The 22,053-nt window shown below is 37.6% G+C and overlaps 1 protein-coding gene across 1 annotated transcript in view; it reads right to left on the bottom strand.

Moving 5' to 3' along the window:
• LOC127445110 (receptor tyrosine-protein kinase erbB-4-like) overlaps positions 1–22,053 on the bottom strand; it is a 333,014-nt gene that overhangs the window by 65,665 nt on the left and 245,296 nt on the right. Inside the window, exons 4-7 of the mRNA XM_051704909.1 lie at positions 8,022–8,156; positions 4,840–4,905; positions 618–736; positions 260–401 (exon numbers count right to left, since the gene is read on the bottom strand). Of these exons, the coding sequence (XP_051560869.1) occupies positions 260–401; positions 618–736; positions 4,840–4,905; positions 8,022–8,156 (462 nt within the window). The remainder of the gene's footprint in view (positions 1–259; positions 402–617; positions 737–4,839; positions 4,906–8,021; positions 8,157–22,053) is intronic.

Consider the following 22,053-nt stretch of genomic DNA (forward strand, 5'->3'; position numbering starts at 1 on the left):
GAGAGTGGCGTGCAAGTTCCACTCGCCAATTTTCATTGGCCTTTTCTGAATAGAGCAAAGGTGAATGGGGCTCTCAAGAGCGAACCCCTAGTGTCACTACATCAACACAACGTCTCATTCCCTCCATCAGGGAACAGAGGTTACACCAGTAACCAAGACATTTTAATGAGACAGCTAAATAATCACAGTAATTATTAAATATAAAAAAAATAAAAAATAAATACCAGATGATGCAATCTTTAAAGGCAACCTTACTCACGTGGGCATTTCATGACACAGAAAGCTCCATAGGTGTATTTGGCTTTAGGATTGTGGTCGAGCTGGAAGGTTGTTGGATTGTAGACAAACGGTTGAGGACACTGTGTCACACATGCACCGCTGTCATTGAAGTTCATACAAGCCTGAGAACATACAAAAAGTCAGGTAAGCGTGTCCTAAATCATGAACTAATAAATCAAATATGACTCTTATAAAAAGAAGCACTCTTTTCTAGGCACCTCTATGTGACTGTAACATACAGTATGATTTCCACATGATTAGGTTTTATCATTACCTAAACTTAAAAATTTTACAGTATCATGCAGAATGAGGAATAAACTAAGGAATATGTGACATACGAAGCAGTCCGTGTCTTTGGGCCCAAAACAACCTCCAGCACATTCTCGATGGCAGCAGTTACTGACGTACGGACCAAAACAACGACCATCACACTGCTCTGCACACACCGTCTTTGTCACTGTAAACACAGACATTTTGAAAGGTAAAGTTTACCCACAAATTGAAAAATGACAACCCTTAAAGGAACAGTTCGGCCAAAAAATTAAAACTTGTCTTCATTTACTCATCCTCATGTCATTCAAAACCCAATTCAGCATGATATTTCTGACTTAAACAAAAATAGCTGATTTAGATGTTACTACATAGTGTATTTAGTTACCTAACAAAACACTTTTATATATTTTTTTATTATTTATTTTTTTGAAAGACACTGGGCACTATCTACCTTTGTTGTATGGAAAAGACCAGGCTGGATGAGAAGATAAGGAACAGATTTTTAATTTTTGTGTTATATTTCCCTCTGTATCAGTCCTTTATATAAGTGAGCCTCTCACCTCATTTGAGGAGTTTGTGTGACTTTACTTTTCTGAAAGTATGTCATAAGTCACCAGGACAAAGACAAAACCTTAAAATTATTATTTGTCAGAAAAACTCCACCACCCCAATTACTCTTGACACTCTATGCAGCTGTATTCTGTTTAATTATCCCTAATTATGTGGTGAAAACTGAACCTGCCATCCCCTGTCATCACTCTCTCCCTCCCTCTCTTTTTGTCTGCTGTCCACCCATAAATGCATCACCACAGGTTGTGTCACAAGACAACAAGAGGAGATTACAGAGTCCTCACAAGAGCTATCTGAAAAACTGAAACATGTCTGAAATACTTTCTCTGAGATTGATTGAAAATAAGGACAATGTAAAGTGTGATGATGTAAAAGTGAACATGTGCAGTTCCTTACAAAAAAAGTACCTTGGTAATACCATTGTATTTTGGACATGGTACCATGGTGATATCATAAATAATATTAATAATAATAATAATAATAATAAAAGCACCATGAGGTATCTCAGAGTACCATGTAAATATTGTGGTTTATAAATATAATAATAACACTAATACTGTATTATGGTATGCTGTAGATTAAAGCACCAAGGTATAAGCGTCTGATACCATCACTGTACCGTGGTACCACTGACCACAGTACTTTTTGTGAGGGGTTGTTAGCTATTTTACCTGATCTGACCTGTATATATATATATATATATATATATATATATATATATATATATATATATTATTTTGAAGTAAATTAAAGTTTATTTGTAGTGACTTTTTCAGTTTTTTCACATTAGTTAGAAGTGAATATATATGTACACTATATATTGTAACATCCGAGGTTGTTACCCCTCCTACCAACCACCAGAGGGAGAACTCTCCTGAATACTAGCGCTGTACCGTTTCTTCTTTGGTGAGTTCCTGTTTGAACTATGTAAATACCATGCTGTTCCATTCTGACTTTGGGAAGTATTGCCAGTTTATTCTGTGTTATAAGTGTTTTTCCATTGCCATTGCTGATTGTTCTGTTGTTATGACCGTTGCCTGTTTTCCTGGATTTACTGCCTTTGGATACCCCTTTGTTTTGTTTGCCTTGTTGGACTGTCTTTTTGGTTTATTGGATTATACCGCCTGCTTAACAACTACCTCTATTTGCCTGCCGATTTGGATTGTTTGCTTATGTACTTTAATAAACTTCCTGCACATGAATCCTAACACTGTCTCCATGGCCAGTTCATTACACACACCCATATATATAAACAGATATTTTTTTATCAAAAAAAAATTACATATTTTTTTTAATGTCATTTATGTCAAAAAAATTATGAAATATTTTGCAATGCTTGAGAAACAGTTTTAAGCATGATACTGCATAGCTGCCTGTATCAACATAATTAATTGTAGCTTGCAACATAGGCATTTTGTTGTTGAATTATTTAAAATAAACCTCATAAACAATTTGCAATCATATTTTATCAAACTACACAATGACGACTAAGACTTTATAGATATTACATTTTCATATTCTGTGAACGCATGATTTTCTGTAAAGCTGCTTTGAAACGATGTGTGTTGTGAGAAGCACTGTACAAATAAAAATGACTTGATATTTCAACTGTATGATTTTATTTTTTCCAAAGGATTTACAATGTCAATAATTTACCCTAAGTGTAATCTGACATTTTATAAGACACATACAGTGCATCTGGAAAGTATTCACAGCGCTTCACTTTTTCCACATTTTGTTATGTTACAGCCTTATTCCAAAATGGATTAAATTCATTATTTTCCTCAATTCTACAAACAATACCCCATAATGACAACATGAAAGAAGTCTGTTTGAAATATTTGCAAATTTATAAATAAAATAAATACATTTAAAAAAAAAAAAAACACATGTACATAAGTATTCACAGCCTTTGCTCAATACTTTGTTGAAGCACCTTTGGCACCAATTACAGCCTCAAGTCTTATTGAGCATGATGCTACAAGCTTGGCACACCTATTTTTGGGCAGTTTCTCCCATTCTTCTTTGCAGGACCTCTCAAGCTCCATCAGGTTGGATGGGGAGCGTCAGTGCACAGCCATTTTCAGATCTCTCCAGATATGTTCAATCGGGTTCAAGTCTGGGCTCTGGCTGGGCCACTCAAGGACATTCACAGAGTTGTCCCATAGCCACTCCTTTGTTATCTTGGCTGTGTGCTTAGGGTCATTGTCCTGTTAGAAGATGAACCGTCGCCCCAGTCTGAGGTCCAGAGCGCTCTGGAGCAGGTTTTCATCAAGGATGTCTCTGTACATTGCTGCATTCATCTTTCCCTCGATCCTGACTAGTCTCCCAGTTCCTGCCGCTGAAAAACATCCCCACAGCATGATGCTGCCACCACCATGCTTCACTGTAGGGATGGTATTGGCCAGGTGATGAGCGGTGCCTGGTTTCCTCCAGACATGACGCTTGCCATTCAGGCCAAAGAGTTCAATCTTTGTTTCTCATGGTCTGAGAGTCCTTCAGGTGTCTTTTGGCAAACTCCAGGCAGGCTGTCATGTGCCTTTTACTGAGGAGTGGCTTCCATCTGGCCACTCTACCATACAGGCCTGATTGGTGGAGTGCTGCGGAGATGGTTGTTCTTCTGGAAGGTTCTCCTCTCTCCACAGAGAAACACTGGAGCTCTGTCAGAGTGACCATCGGGTTCTTGGTCACCTCCCCGACTAAGGCCCTTCTCCCCACGATCGCTCAGTTTGGCCGGACGGCCAGCTCTAGGAAGAGTCCTGGTGGTTCCAAACTTCTTCCATGTACAGATGATGGGGGCCACTGTGCTCATTGGGACCTTCAATGCTGCAGAAATTTTTCTGTACCCTTCCCCAGATCTGTGCCTCGATACAATCCTGTCTCGGAGGTCGACAGACAATTCCTTGGACTTCATGGCTTGGTTTGTGCTCTGACATGCACTGTTGACTGTGGGACCTTATATAGACAGGTGTGTGCCTTTCCAAATCATGTCCAATCAACTGAATTTACCACAGGTGGACTCCAATCAAGTTGTAGAAACATCTCAAGGATGATCAGTGGAAACAGGATGCACCTGAGCTCAATTTTGAGTGTCATGGTAAAGGCTGTGAATACTTATGTACGTGATTTTTTTTTTTTTTTTTTCGTTTTTTATTTTTAATAAATTTGTAAAGATTTCAAACAAACTTCTTTCATGTTGTCATTATGGGGTATTGTTTGTAGAATTTTGAGGAAAATAATGAATTTAATCCATTTTGGAAGGCTGTAACATAACAAAATGTGGAAAAAGTGAAGCGCTGTGAATACTTTCCTGATGCACTGTATGTATGCTATTTATGAAATCATACTTGTGTAATGTTATGATAATATTCAAAAGACTGTTTATATATTCAGAAACTTTGTCTGAGTAAGGCCTGTAATTGACATCCAGAAGTGTAATAATTTGCACTCGTTGTATTGCTAAATCTATTCACAATCAAAGGTCAGTAAATATAAAATACATTAAGTAAAACATTGTTGATGTTACAGTGAAAACTTATTGTGTATTTGCTGTCACAACTGTTCTAAAACTTCAAAATCTTTTTTGGGGTTTTCATTTACATGCTCACCCCAACCCCTACAAAAAAGTGGGATCGAACCACACTTTATGAATGAATACCTATGAAGAGATATTACATTTAGGTACTGTGTTGCTGCCTGGCCCACTGCAATACTCACAGCTTTGGCACTGATCTTCCTGTGGTCCCCAACAGCGGCCATTACACAAGCGATGACACCTTCTGCCTGCGGAATACATGTTCATGTTAATTCTAAACAACACTAGTTCACTAGGGATTTGTTTTTAATATCACCATATGATGTTCCCACTCAGTTTTGTCACTGATTAGGTTTAATTGACTGCTTTGTAATTACAGAGTGTGTGTGGTTGAGAGTGACCCCGAGCAACAATATCACTTCAGTTACGAGTGATTATATTGAAGAAATCCTTAATTGATCCATGGCCTGTAATTTGTCATGAGCTGCAACAAGACCCCAAAGCTACTGTACTTAAAAACTGCTCTCAATAGCATACGGCCACTTTATGGAACCATTTGTTAGTTGAAGAAAATGAGACTTGGAATTTGGGAATTCAACATTCTAAACAATTAAAATATTTATATTATTATATATTTATTCTTTCTGTCTGAGCTTTTTTTTTGCCTGTGCTGCAAAGCTATTTTTTTTTAATCAACATTTTAACACCATTAAAACAAGAAAGTTGCGTATTAAGACTTCTAAGACTTATTGTCAGTTATGCATCTTGAATAGAAGTGTAATTTGTTTTGTTCCTTGTGGAAGATTTTTTCACTTGTTTTATAACCCTTGCTGAATGTATTACTAATATGTCCTGTAACCATATACTTCTAATAACCATGTCAGTGCAAGCAGTATACAATATAATGCAATAATATTTGTTAATGTTTAATATTTTACATATAAATATGTGCAAATGCAGAGTAAATGAATAAACACTCAAATCCTTTTAAGATGTATGCATTTAAACAAAATTCCATCAAATTTAATTGAGTAATATTTGACTATTTATATATATATATATATATATATATATATATATATATATATATATATATATATAAACAGTAGTTCTGGTCTTTGAATCTGATTGGACAGAGACGTTCTATGAGTACTGATGGTCTCACCATGAGTACTCCGATGCTTCACTGTTTATATCACTCTGCTTGTGTTCGTGCCATTCTAAACTAAAGTGTAAGAGCAGTGCATTTGTGTTAAGAGCTATATGTGTCTCTTTACATAAATTTTTTTGACATTACATATTTTAGCCAGCAGGTGGTGGCAAAAGACCATTTTTGTGTGTAGTATATGCCAGTTAGGTGATGTGAAGTGAGTCAGCATCAGTCAGTGTTTTCATACATCAGCACTACGTGATTGCTCGTATTACTACTACACTACTAAAGCTAAGAAATAGCTTTGGGGGCCTGGGTAGCTCAGTGGTAAAAGATGCTGGCTACCACCCCTGGAGTTCGCTAGTTAGAATCTCAGGGCGTGCTGAGTGACTCCAGCCAGGTCTCCTAAGCAACCAAATTGGCCCGGTTGCTAGGGAGGGTAGAGTCACATGGGGTAGCCTCCTTGTGGTCACTATAATGTGGTTCGTTCTCTGTTGGGCACATGGTGAGTTGAGCGTGGATGCCGCGGTGGATGGCATGAAGCCTCCACACGCACTCAACAAGCCACATGATAAGATGCGTGGGTTGGTGGTCTCGGATGCGGAGGCAGCTGGGTTTCATCCTCTGCCACCCGGATTGAGGCGAATCACTACACGACCACGAGGACTTAAAAAGCGTATAGGGAATTGGGCATTCCAAATTGGGTGAAAAAAAAAAGAAAAAAAAAAAAGCTTTAAACTAACAATTTCAGCATTAAGGCTCATCATAGCTTAGAGACACAACAGACTGATTAAATACACAAACTCAAGGCGCTTACCTCTTACCGGAGTTTCCACATTGGAGAGGACCTACTGTTCAAAATGGTGGAGGAGATTGCTACCGCGAAATAGGGAGGAATACCCCCGCTTGGACAGCTATTTTTCCACTGAGAAAATAGGATGAATTTGACCAAAATTACATTATCTTCAGAAAGCATCTCTGCTTGGGAGTGGCAACAGGTGATGGCACATGCTCCATCTCTCTCTCTCTCTCTCTCTCTCTCTCTCTCACACACACACACACACACACACACACACACACACATCCTTGTTTCGCCAATAACTTGTTAGAAACAGCCCAAGCCGAGATACTAGTTCTAAAGTGACATTTTAGAATTACTAATGAAGGCTTGGATGCATCATTTGGTTTTTTATGACCGTAGTCAGTTTTTCATAATTTTTTTGTTAATTTACTTGTTCATTAAACTGTTGTATATAAGCAATAATCACACTCGCAATCATGGCTCTAAATCAGCACTGATTTACTATGGCACTCAGCCTGCGGCCGAATCACAGCAGTGCTGATGTAGGGTCTTATCGCACTCTGCTCGTGTGATATTTATATATATACATTATACAATATATGGCCCAAATGAGTGTGTCCATTATTTATTATTTAATTTAATGATTATTTAAATGAAAATTATTAATTTGTCTCTGGTTGATCACTTTGAGTATGTGTTTTATTCTTTATTTATTGATAGTATAATTTTCATTGTATTCTGTAAGTTTTTTATTCTGTTCGTGATCATTTTATTTGGCTTACTCTTCAATAGATGTGAAATCATAATTGATGTTAAATGTTATGTTAAGCCTTGATACAGTAGTCTTTATTTATTTGGTATTGTTTATAGAGATTGTGAATTTTTATACTTCTGTAACATATTCGATTGAGATGAGTTAATAAAAAAACAAAATGAGAACTAACAACCTGTCTCTATCTCCATTATTTATTATTTACAGATTATCAACATTTTCATTAAACTGCTTACAGTCCCACATTTGCTCAGGACCTGTAACATACACTATATAGGTCCTATTCATATTATTAATTTGATGTAGTTAAAAATTACAAAATTAAATTTGATTGAATTTTGTTATAAAAATTAAAATTAGAAATGCATAAATATAAAAAAATAGGCTAAATGAATCTTTTTTTGAGTATAACAGAGTATATATATATATATATATATATATATATATATATATATATATATATATATTATTATTATTATTATTATTATTATTATTATTTTATTTTTTTCATTATAGAATGAAAGCATGGACATGCACTTGACTGCACATATGCTGTCTGTTAGTTTGTATGATTTACCAATATGTACATTCTCTATTATTATAGCTTGGTTTTATTTTAATAGCTCATTTAGGTACTCACATGTGTTGCCACTGTTGTTAGAGGGTACAACCAGAAGTTCAGAACGGGGGTTCTTGATGATGTCTTGCCAGTGGATGGTGTCAGCATGGCACAAGAATTTATTCTGATCCACATATACTCCTCCATTCAGGATTTCTAAAACAGACATGAAAGATAAATTAGAGATTACTTTTTAGACATTTAGCCTATATCACAGCATAACCTATGTTAAATAAACACTTTTATGAGCATACAAAACACATACAGTTCATCTTAAGGTCATTTTAAGGATAAATTGTCTCCTTGCTGTATGAAAACAGTTTATTCCATGATTGATGAAAAATGAATATTGAAAATAATCTCTCTTTTTTGAAAAGGATTTAAGAATGAAATCACTCCAATCCCAGTGAAAGTTAAGGAGTTTATAAAAGACCAGGTGAGATTATGAACATGAGCACACCAATGTGTCTGTAGAGATTGGGAACATATGCTTTATGTATAATAAGTATATTCATAGACATTGTCTATTTGTGCTCTAGACATATGATGTAGCACTGTCTGGTTCATAAAACCACACAGATAACCATCTTATGAATGAATCTTTGGCTTTTTATGAGTGTACAGCATAGCCTACCTGCAAATGCAGGACAAAAAAAAAAAAAATAAATAAAAAAAAATAAAAAAAATACCATGAGTAATTTTTCAAATTATATACACATAATTTGCAGGGTGCTACTGATCAATGGTATTTCTGTTCTCAAATTTCCAAGATCTAGGTCTCGGGGAACTAATTTCAGCTAAGTTAACCCAGCAGTGATAAAACTTGATGACTGCTGATCAAAATTACTTGTTTAAACTTTACAATAGTTTGCTTTCTTTGTGAGAGAAATAACATTTTTCATTCAACACTTGCAAGACAGTGAACGTTGAGTGTGCCAGGGAAAAGGTGATGAATAGATCAACAGACAATATGAATACATTTTTTAAGAGTCACATTTGACATTCACAGCTGGAAATCTAGTCTGCATGAGAAAAACTTCATACCATTAATTTTTCTGTGATAATTGTTTTTCTAAACATAATTCCCAAGCCTAGAATTAGAAAAAGCATGAATTCCTTTGACAACAAATTTCATAAATCTTTAGTTTGAATGAGAATACTGGAGTGATCTGAGCATGAAAAATTAAATGCCTTGGAAGTCAAATTAAATGTAAGGGGAGAAAAAGTCAATCAAATAATATATTATGAAGTAATTTGAAGGGCAAGCACTCATTGCACACACTGTTGCCCTTATCAACAGACAAAATTGAGCAACATTATTGGACCCCACTTAACATTAAGTGTCTGCTTCCATCTTTAAACACAACTCATTCCATTCAATGGCACAAAAAAAAACAAACAAAAAAAAAAAACAACAAAAAAAAAAAAAAAAAAACAAATGAGGATAAAAGCTGAGCAGAGCTCTTCATTGCTTGAATATATAAAAGTTGAAAAGTCTCACTACTACTACTACAAAAATTAAAAAAAATAAATAAAATAAAATAAAAATAAAATAAAAAGAAGATGAAGAAGATAGTTGTTTATCTGATGAATTATTAGAAACTGTTTGTTGTGAAACTGAAATGTGTAAAACCTTGACAACATTTTCTGAGCGTATAAAATTTGAAAAATGTTTGTATATTTTATTTTAGAATTTACATTTTATTTCCTGGCTATTTTGAGGCCAAGAAAATAAATAAATAAATAAATAAACATTGCATCCAAATTTAAATTAACATGCAGCTGTACCATAACCAATTAATGTTTATAAGAAAGAAGATGCAGAAAAAAGTTGATCATTAACTCAATACAAATTGGGGAGCCTTCACTCTCAGTCTGTTTAGGTGCCCTGTTGTGTAATAAAATACACATCTAAAATTATTTTCCTTAGATTTGACACCAAATATAATCGCTTTTCATATGAGAAAGAAATTTAAAAATAAAGCCAAATTAAAATGTCAAAGCCAAAAGCACTTGAGAAAGCCATTTAACAAATTCTCATTTCATCTGTCTCTGATCATTTTACATAGGAAAATCCTCTCTAAATGGTAGATTAACATCAATGAGATGCAAATGAGACTGGAACACCTGAGAACAGTTTATATGCAGATGCTTTTTGGGGCCACTATACAGTCCACGAAAATCAACATCCTGTGAAAGAGGTCTACATCTTACTCCATATCCAAAACACGTTTTGAACATGGTTTTAATGGCTTTATTTTGCATTTTTGAGTATTATCCAGGATGACGATGAGTCTGCATACATAAGGGAGGTTAAACAGCTGGCTGTCTGGTGAAGTTAAAACAACCTGGAGCTGAACATGCTCAAAACAGTGGAGATGATAGTAGACTTTAGGAGGAACACCCCAACACTGACCCTCACTTTCTGAACAGCAATGTGGCAACAGTAGATTCATTCAGGTTCCTGGGCTCTACCATCTCACATGACCTGAAGTGGGAGACCCACTGCTCAGCAGAGGTTGTACTTCCTTCACCAGTTGAGGAAGTTCAACCTGCCACAGGCGCTGCTGATACAGTTCTACTCAGCAGTCATTGAGTCTGTCCTCTGAACTTCAATAACTGTCTAGTTTGTTTCAGCTATGAAATCGGACATCAAAAGACGGCAAAGGACAGTTCGGACTGCTGAGCGGATGATTGGTTGCCCCCTGCCCTCCCTTCAAGAACTGTAAACTTCCAGAGTGAGAAAAAGGACTGTAAAACCCACTATGGACCCCACTCACCCAGCCCATTACCTCTTTGAACTGTTGCCTTCTGGCCAGTACAACAGAGCACTGAGCACCTGAACCGTCAGGCACAAGAACAGTTTTTTTTTTCCCCTAAAGCTATCTCATGAACAGTGCAATAATGTGTGCAATACACAGCTAAGTCTATTTATAATTATCCAACATATCCTACCTCTTCTGCCATTACATTCCCTTGCATTTAACATATTTGTATTTGTACACACACACACACACACACACATTATATGGTCTTATTGTGTATTTCTATATATACTTATATTTTCTATTCACTTTTTATTTTTATTCTATTTTTTGTTGTTGTTGTATTGTTGTATTGTTTGTGCACTGGAAGCTTCTGTCACCAAGACAAATTCCTTGTATGTGTAAGCATACTTGGCAATAAATCCTTCATTTTATATATATATATATATATATATATATATATATATATATATATATATATATATATATATATTATAAATTTTATTATGAAAGAGGTTTAATTATTTGTCTTCTATTTTTTAAGGCAACAAGTCTGAGTGAGTACATGAGGACACTTACTTATATCCTCCTCAGAGACTTCAGAGTAGTGCAATGATCCACAGCCCTCTATTGCTGCTGCTCTCCTCCACTCAGCCACCTATCTACATTCACAATTCTTCTCATTATTCAACCACACAGGGAGGAGAGTTTGGCTTGTGAAGATAACACAGAGTCTAGAAATCACACCCAGCAACAAAACAGCAGCAGGGTCTCAGGAGGCCAGGCTGGGAGGGTTACTGGAGTGTTGATATGGCTGCCACCTCACAGAGGACAAGAATGGAACCTATGTAAACTGAGCCTGGAAAACACCCTTGCTTTTCTGATCTTTATATTTAGCAAGTCCTTTTTTTTTTTTTTTTTTTTAAATCTGAAGATGATCATTGGTCTAAAAAAGGCATTATGGAACCTCAAGGAAATCATAGGATCTTAATGTGATGATTAAGAGTAGTTTAATGTGATGCTCCTGTTGTCAATCATTTTTACATTATGTTTGCTACAACAATAATAAATACATTTGAAATTTTGCATAAGTGGCCTCCACAATGCGGGTGTGCCAGTGCTAAGTGGTGGGTTCTGGGTGGTTGTTAGGGGGTTGATTACAGGTCCAGGTGAAAAAAGCCCAATCCCCAGTCTCTACGATATTCCTTAAATTGCTTGGGTCCCTCATTCACAGTCTATGGGATGTTTTTCACCTGTTTTTTGGCTGTCAGGTGAAAAGTCTGATTTCTTAATAAAGTATAGCACACAACTATGCAAAATGTTGTGCTCTCAATCTCAGTTTGAACCTATATTTGTACAAGGATGATACTCAACAAATATTATTTTTATGGAAAAGTCATTAACATTAATTGAATTTGAAAAAGTTTTTATAAGCAATTTAATTTCGTTCATTCAGATTGAATCAATTTTATTGAGCTAACATAATTTAGTAAAATTAGTTCAAATCAATTTATTATTGTAGTTTTAACTCAATTTAACTCATTAGGTTCATAAAACCCAAGTTAATAATGTTTAATTTAATACTTTTTTATGTTAGTCCAACTTAATTTATTTTAAATTAAATTTAAACTTAATTAGTATATGCCAGGTGAGCAAGTGTAAGGACAGTGAAAATGCTGCACTGTCAATTTGATTGCGACTGCTTATGCATCTCGTTTTGTGTGTTATGTTCTTGTTTTTATTCATGTCTTAATTTCATGTCTTTTATTTTGTCCGATGGACTCAAGATGGCGCCGAGTATGGCTGCTGCGTTGCAAGCTCCGACACAACATAGCAATGTTTTGTTTGTTTTGTTCACAATTCTTATGTTTTTTGTCTTGGATGTTGTCTGCCTTATTGTCTACGACAGACAAACACTTTTGGACATTGGTTCAGTGATCTCACACCGAAAACCAGACTTCACATTCCTCAATGCCGACCCGCTGTTTACAAACACGCAAGCGGAGCCCTTTGTCTGGGCAGCACGGCCGCGGAAACGCAGGAGGAAAAGGGGAACAGAGCCGGCATTCTCATCAGAGTAAGACGCCGCGCAAATCGACCCCTGCTACCCACTATTCTACTGGCAAATGTTCAGTCTCTGGATAACAAGCTCTGCGAGCTGAAAGCGCGGATCTCTTTCCAACGAGAGATGAGGGACTGCTGCATTATCTGCCTAACAGAAACTTGGATGTCTGCGGAGATTCCAGACTCAGCCATTGAACCCGCGGGGTTGTCCGTGCACCGAGCGGACAGAGCGAAAGACCTCTCAGGTAAAACTAGAGGAGGTGGTGTATGTTTTATGATCAACAAATCCTGGTGTGATCAGAGGAACGTACATTCTATCAAGTCTTTCTGTTCTCCTGATCTGGAATTTCTGATGCTTCTGTGTCGACCATTCTGGCTACCGAGGGAATTCACAGCGGTCATTATCACTGCTGTGTACATCCCCCCACAAGCCGACACAGACCGGGCACTCAAGGAACTGTATGGGAGTATAAGTGAGCAGGAAACCGCGCACCATGAGGACGCATTCATTGTGACCGGGGACTTTAATAAAGCCAGTTTAAAATCAGTCACACCAAAATATCACCAGCACATTAGTTTCAACACACGAGGGGACCGGGTTTTGGACCATTGCTACTCTCTGTTCCGGGATGGCTACAAATCCCTCCCCCGCCCACCATTTGGCAAATCGGACCACTCTTCCATTCTGCTTCTGCCTGCTTACAGGCAGAAATTGAAACAGGAAGCACCCACCCTCAGAACGATCCAGTGCTGGTCGGACCAATCAGACTCTATGCTACAGGACTGTTTTGATCACACGGACTGGGAGATGTTCCGGTCTGCCTCTGATGACGACATCGAGCTTTACGCTGATAGCGTAATGTGTTTCATCAGAACGTGCGTAGAAGAAGTGATTCCAACCAGGACAATACGGATCTATCCGAAACAGAAACCATGGATCAATAGCGACGTTCGCGCGGCACTTAATGTGCGGACTTCCGCTTTTAATTCCGGGAACACGGAGAAGCATAAACAAGCCAGTTATGCCCTCCGAAAAACTATCAGAACCGCAAAACGCCAGTACAGGAGCAAGATTGAAGGACAGTTTAACACCACCAACTCTAGAAGCACGTGGCAGGGAATTAACATCATCACGGACTTTAAAGGGAATAAAAACTCCGCCATGAACACCGCTGCCTCTCTACCGGATGAGCTAAATAATTTTTATGCTCGTTTCGAGGGAAATAACACCGCCCTCACAGAGAGAGCTCTCGCAGCTGAAGCTACAGTGGTTAGTTCACTCTCCGTCTCTGTAGCGGATGTAACCCGATCCTTCGGACGGGTGAATATCCGCAAAGCCGCGGGCCCAGACGGCATTCCGGGCCGCGTCATCAGAGCGTGCGCGAACCAGCTGGCTGGTGTTTTTACGGACATTTTCAACCTTTCCCTCTCTTTGTCTGTAGTCCCCACATGCTTTAAAACATCCACCATTGTGCCTGTACCAAAACAATCAAAAATAACTTGTTTAAATGACTGGCATCCTGTTGCTCTGACCCCCATCATCAGCAAATGTTTTGAGAGACTAATCAGAGATTACATCTGCTCTGTGCTGCCTCTCTCTCTTGACCCGCTGCAGTTTGCTTACCGCAACAACCGCTCCACTGATGATGCCATTGCATCTACAATACACACTGCTCTCTCCCACCTGGAAAAAAGAACACTTATGTGAGAATGCTGTTTGTAGACTACAGCTCAGCATTCAACACCATAGTGCCCTCCAAGCTAGATGAGAAACTCCGGGCTCTGGACTTAAACAGCTCGCTGTGCAGCTGGATCCTGGACTTTCTGTCAAGCAGACGCCAGGTGGTTAGAATAGGCAGCAACATCTCCTCATCACTAACCCTCAACACTGGAGCCCCGCAGGGCTGTGTTCTCAGCCCACTACTGTATTCCTTGTACACACATGACTGTGTGGCAACACATAGCTCCAATGCCATCATTAAGTTTGCTGATGACACGACGGTGGTAGGTCTGATCACTGACAATGATGAAACAGCCTACAGAGAGGAGGTGCACACTCTGACACACTGGTGTCAGGAGCACAACCTCTCCCTCAACGTCAGTAAGACAAAGGAGCTTGTGGTGGACTTCAGAAGAAAAGACAGAGAACACAGTCCAATCACCATCAATGGAGCACCAGTGGAGAGAGTCAGCAGCTTCAAGTTCCTGGGTGTCCACATCACTGAGGAACTCACATGGTCCGTCCACACTGAAGTCGTTGTGAAGAAGGCTCATCAGCGCCTCTTCTTCCTGAGACGGCTGAGGAAGTTTGGAATGAACCGCCACATCCTCACACGGTTCTACACCTGCACTGTGGAGAGCATCCTGACTGGCTGCATCTCCGCCTGGTACGGCAATAGCACCGCCCACAACCGCAAAGCACTGCAAAGGGTGGTGCGAACTGCCAGACACATCATCGGAGGTGAGCTTCCCTCCCTCCAGGAAATATGTACAAGGTGGTGTGTGAAAAAAGCTTGGAGGATCATCAGAGACTCCAGCCACCCGAGCCATGGGCTGTTCTCACTGCTACCATCAGGTAGGCGGTATCGCAGCATCAGGACCCGCACCAGCCGACTCCATGATAGCTTCTTCCCCCAAGCAATCAGACTTCTGAACTCTTGATCCCCCACGATCAAAATACATCAGCACTGCACTTTATTACCCTTACTCTTATATCTCACACCGGACTCTCATAAATTATACTATTATTATTATATTATGTTCTCTCTTAACAACTGACTATCAACCGACAGCCTGAATGTCAATACAGTACAATACTGTACATTCTATATATATATATACTTTTTTTTATATATTTTAATTTTTTAATTTTTATTGAATAATGTGTATCTATATAGTAAAAAAAAACAAAAAAAAAAAACAGCATATTGTATACTGTACAGTGTATGTTATTATTTGTATATTGTTGAGTGTAATTATGTGTATAACAGATGTTTAAATTGTGTTGTGTTAATTTGATGTTATTGTAAATTGGTATATGTCTCATCACTGTCACGACTGCTATGTTGATCGGAACTGCACCCAAGAATTTCACACACCATTGCACTTGTGTATATGGCTGTGTGACAATAAAGTGATTTGATTTGATTTGATTTGAAGTAGATCACTTCCTTGTTCCTCTTTCTAGTTTTGTCATGTGACCCTCATGTTTCATGTGTTTTGTTCTCATTGGTTTATGTTTCATTGTCTTGTTATCTTGTTATCTAGTTTGTCATTGGTTCATTTATTATTAGTTTTGTCACCTTATTATTAGTTCAGTCTTGTCATTGGTTGTCTTGTTATCTTGTTACCCCAGGAAGAGTATTTATAGCCCTCATGTTCTCTAGTCTTTTGTTGAGTATTGTTGGTGTAACGTTGTGTCAGTCTTCATGTGTCGAGTTGATTCGAGTCATTGTTTCTAGTGATGTTTATTCAAGTTTAGTTTATGTTCTGGTTTACTGTATATTCTGTTTTGTTTTCACTTTGAACTCATGTTTTTGGATATATTGCACTTTCTAAAATAAAACTGCACTTGGGTTCTCGCATCTTCGCCATCTCGTCTTCATCCTGTTCAGTCTGCCTGCATCATTACAGAAAACTTGACAGACAATATAAACCCAGCAGTTCAACTAATGTGTCTCTGCCAAGGGAAGCGTTCCCTTGAGGAATTTGTGGTGAATTTTTGTGGGCTCTGTGACCAGGTGGAGTTTGGAGTGGTTTCCCTAAAGCTATTTTTTCATGCGGGCTTAGAGGAGCCTCTCTATTTTATGATGCTCTGAGGCATTATTATACTTAGGCTTTGGTTCAGTATATAGACTATGCCTTTATACTGAGCGTTTGTCATTTGTCATAAATGTATTTTATTTTTTCATTTGTTTTTATAATTTTAAGTAAATAAATTACCAACCTTCAACAGACTTTCTCAGATTCTTTGCCTCAAGATTTGCTGACATTAAGCTCAGTTTCATGGGGGAATGTTTAATAAAAAGTGAAGCTACATTTGCATTTGAAGCTGTGAGATGCTGTGTAGTTTAAGCATTTTGCTGCATAATGATGATTAGATACATTATTAATGGAGCTGTTTCCTCTCCCAGGCTTCTAAGCAACAGAGCCGTGAGATGGTATTAGTTCTAGTTTCTTCATTTCACTTCAGCCTTTCAACTTGTAGGCTCAAATTTTCAAAATTGGCTTCTCAGCATGAGTTCTTTTTTTATTGTAATTATTATAAATGTATGATATTGCATGGTATACTCTTAAATATATGACTACAATTGCATTAGGTTAAGTTCTCAAAATGTATTGTAATGAATGCTTACAACACTCAAAACTCCTACACTCCAGTAATGTTGTTATGAATCAGGAGTCATATGATAGTGATTCCTGTATATACAACCAGAATATCTGATATGCTTTAAACTGGTTTAAACTGGTGCAAATAAGGATTTCAGTATCTATAACATATTATGGCATGAGCCTGTAAAATATTAAGCTTAACGAAACCATAAGAAAATGTATTGCATAAGAACATATCATGTGCCTATTATACATTTTTTGGATTGATTACAATAAGCTACTCTTGCATCAGGCACATTCCATTTTATATATAGAAATGCTACATATACTGTATATTATTGAAAGCATTCTGCATCAATTACTTGTGCATCTTGTTTACCTTGCTCATTTTAAGATTTATGCATTTTATTGTCATAACAAAATTCCAATATTATTGGAATAATAATAAACAAATAAATAAATAAAACAGAATAGTTTAAGTATTATTAATTCAATTTTGTTAAATTAAATTTTATGGAATTTTGTTATGAAATTGAAATGTAAAAATATTAATAGGCTAAAATATTTATAGTGTATTTGTGTAACATGAATTGATCTATCATTCATCTCCTTAGCAAGCACTACTAAATATACACACACATCCAGCTAAATAAGGGCTGGCGAAATATATTGCTAAACACAGCCATGTTTGTTTACATTGCAAAGCAGTGAACAGTTCACATATATCAGACAAAAGAGATTTGTCAAAAACAAGATCATCAACTGGTTTTCTCCAAAGACCTGAATACTGATGGCATACTGAATTCTTTTTGCACTGAGTATATGAATTTGTTAGCCTCTTTTTGACATTGGTAAAAAAAAATATAAAATAATAATTAAAAAAAAAAATAATAAAAAAAACACTTGGAGGAATCTAAATAGAAGCTTCTTTCAGATTACGTTCGGTTAGTGATTTACGCTTTTTGTTTCCTTAACATTTTCTAACCAATAGTAGACTTTCTGAAGGAGGCTATCTATGTTTTAGCCAATTCAGCCATCATTATGCTTCCTATCTAACCTTAGCTCTATTCTTCCTAAAACATTTCCTTAAATTTCTTGGTGCCAAATAACTGTCAGTGTCCATATTTCTAATAGCAATACACATCAATGGATGTTCCAGCTCCTATTGATTCAAGGGCTGCCAGGAACTTCATAGACCAAGAATGTATTAACAAAATTGAATATTTACTGCAACCGCTGCCAAACTACTTTACATGTCAAGATGTAAGATGACAAACCACAAAGATCAAAACTGATTACTGCAACTTACTCCACTGAGGAGTCTAACTGTTAATCAGCTTGTGGTTCTGGGCTGACTTGCCCTGATCTTGTGATATCGTTGAGGCAGTGTTCATTGTAAATTAGTGGGTATATTTTAAAAATACATTCAGTGTGCCATAGACCGAAAGACCTAGAAAGCAAATAACAATATTTCTATTTATTCACAGAATCAAGTGTATACTGAAGTCTTTAGAAATGGTCAGGTTCCTGTACTGTATTTCACCAATAAAATTTTGGCTTGTTTTATTGATCTATTGAGCTACTAGTCAATAGTAGCTCAATAGGTCAATAATCTACAATAATAGATTAGCATCTATTATTTGTGACGACAGACCATCTGTGCACCTGACAGCTTAACCTTGAGTGAGGGTGATTGCAGTTATCTGGGCAAGCAACACTCAAACAAGTGAAAAATCATTTTCTTTTGTATTATTAAATCTTCTTTCATTTCAAAAATAAATTTCATGGCGAAACTGAGCTTGATGCTTTAATTAAAAATGGCACATTTAATGTGATTTTTAAATAAACACAATGTTGAGTAAAACAAAACAACATTTATTAAATAAAATATGTTCTTTGTACTTTGACATGCATATTGCACGTCGAACCAGACTGATCTCACAGTGAAATCGGAAATAGAAGGATGACTTTTCTTTAGCTAAAATCGGTCTGTGCTTGCTGAAATTCAAAACACTGCCCCCAGTGGCCAAAGCTGTAACTGTTGTTGGGTGTATGGGCACGTGTGAGCTCCATTTTCCAGTTGTGAAACTCCAAGGAGGGGTGCCAAAAGCGAGTTGTTAAGTGAGTTGTTTTCAGCTGTACAGTATGTAATACAATGAAGAGGAATGCATATTTCATAAACTGAACCCCCCCAACCCACCCCCCAAACCTAAACCTAACCATCAGTTGAGCAAAAATGTAATGTTAGAGAGAAAAATGCGACCTCTGAATCACGCTTGTCACTGATTATGCAAATGCGATTACCTCCTGGCTTCAAAGTGGGATCCGAAACTGGGTCTCCCATGCTGCTGCAAAACACGCTTCTGGTCAGGCCACAAAGGAAAGTAAACACACTTGAGCCAATGCAAACATGTCTGATGGGAGATTGCACTTGTCAGTGAGTCGGCATAATGTGGCCGATTCTAGGATACTGGAACTCTCGGGAACAACATGTAAACTTCCTGTGTGATCATGTTGGTCTCACATCCTACCAATAGCCATGCGATCTGAAAGTGAAGACTTACAGGAGATAGTTCACCCAAAAATGAAATCTCTCATCAGTAACTCACCCTCATGCCATCTCAGATGTGTCTGACTTTCTTTCTTCTGCAGAACACAAACGAGGATTTTTAGAAGAATATCTCAGCTCTGTAGGCCCATACAATGCAAGTGAATGAGTGCCAAAATTTTAAATAAAAGCACATAATGTCAGCATAAAAGTAATCCATAAGACTCCAGTGGTTAAATCCATATCTCTAAAGCGATGTGATAGGTGTGGGTGAGAAACAGATCAATATTTAAGTCAGTTTTTACTATACACTCTCCTCCCTGCACAGTAGGTGGCAATATGCACAAAGAATGCAAATCACCAAAAATTAAAGAAGAATGTAAAAGTAAAAGTGAAAGTGAAGAGTGATAGTAAACAAGAACTTAAATATTGAACTGTTTCTCACCCACACCTATCATATCGCTTCAGAAGATATGGATTTAACCACTGGACTCTTATGGATTACTTTTATCGTGGCTGTATGTGCATTTCGGAGCTTCAGAATTTTGGCACCCATTCACATGCATTGTATGGACCAACATAGATGAATTATTCTTGTAAAAATCTTTGTTGTGTTCAGCAGAAGATAAAAAGTCATACACATCTGGGATGACATGAGGGTGAGTAAATGATGAAGGAATTTTCATTTTTTTTTATTTGTATTTATTTTTTATTTTCTCCCCTTTTCTCTCCAATCTGGAATGCCCAATTCCCAATGCGCTCTAAGTCCTCGTGGTGGCATAATGACTCTGGGTGGCAGAGGACGAATCTCTGTTGCCTCCATGTCTGAGACCATCAATCCACGCATCTTATCACGTGGCTTGTTGAGCGTGTTACCACAGAGATGTAGCGCGTGTGGAGGCCCACGCTATTCTCCGTGGCGTCCAAGCACAACTATCTCAGGAGGTTACCCCATGTGACTCTACACTCCCTAGCAACCGGGCCAATTTGGTTGCTTAGGAGACTTGGCTGGAGTCACTCAGCACGCCCTGGATTCGAACTCACGACTCCAGGGGTGGTAGTCAGCATCAAGCTACCCAGGCCCCCTCTGGGAATTTTAATTTTTGAGAGAATTATCCTATTTGAGACCTAACCAGGTGAAGCTGCTTTTAGCCATTATGCACCAAAAATGTGGAACCTCTGAAACCTGAAGACTTTTTTTTAAGTTAGTTTTGATTAATATTGCAAATTTTAAGTCTCTTTAGTCATTGTATTAAATTTTTCTCTCCTTTTCTCTCATTTACATTTTAATCGTCATCCTTGTTGTTTTTTTAATTGATTTTTGTTTTGTGTGGCTTTCTATTGATTATTTTCTGAAAATTCCAAATATTTTATATTCTTCTTTTTGTACTTAAAGGAATAGTTCACCCAAAAATGAAAATTCTCTCATTATTCAATCACCCTGATACCATCCCAGATGTGTATGACTGTCTTTCTTCAGCAGAACACAAATGAAGATTTTTAGAAGATAGAGCTCTATCAGGTCCATATAATGCAAGTACTTGGGTGCCAGCACTTTGACGGTCCAAAAGTCACATTTAGGCAGCATAAAAGTAATCCACATCCAGTCGATCATCGAATGTCTTCTGATGCGAATCGATAGGTTTATGTAAGAAACAAGTCGATAATTAAAAAGTTTTTAACTTTAAATCGGCGCTTCTGTCCGGGGCTGTGATGCTGTTTGAAATGGCTGAACTCTCGCGTGACGTTTGTTCTTCTGTTGTAAATAAGCGCCGCTTCCACATTCTCACGTGAACTCGTCGATGCGCTTATGTGATGTGACAGCTACATGATGCATCAATTGCTGGCAGAAAGCACTTTTACAAGTTAATAATGTTTTAATTATCAATGTATTTTTTACACACACTAATTGATTTGCTTCAGAAGACATTCATTGATCAACTGGAGTCACATGGATTACTTTTGTAGGTTCTACTGTTTGTTTAGATCAGTGTTACTATCAGAAATAACGTCCTGGTTACTTTCGTAACCTCCGTTCCCTGATGGAGGGAACGAGACGTTGTGTCGATGTAGTGACACTAGGGGTCACTCTTGGGAGCCCGAAACACCTCTGATCTTTGAAAAAAGGCCAATGGGAATTGGCAAGTGGTATTTGCATACCACTCCCTCGAACATACAGGTATAAAAGGAGCTGGTATGCAACCACTCATTCAGGTTTTGTGCTGAGGAGCCGAGACAAGGTCCTGGCCATTTCAGCGGGTAGTCCAGTGTTGTGGTAGGAGGGACACAATGTCTCGTTCCCTCCATCAGGGAACGGAGGTTACGAAAGTAACCAGGATGTTCC

The sequence above is a fragment of the Myxocyprinus asiaticus genome, chromosome 8 (genome assembly GCF_019703515.2).
Source record: "Myxocyprinus asiaticus isolate MX2 ecotype Aquarium Trade chromosome 8, UBuf_Myxa_2, whole genome shotgun sequence".
Classification (NCBI taxonomy): Eukaryota; Metazoa; Chordata; class Actinopteri; order Cypriniformes; family Catostomidae; genus Myxocyprinus; species Myxocyprinus asiaticus.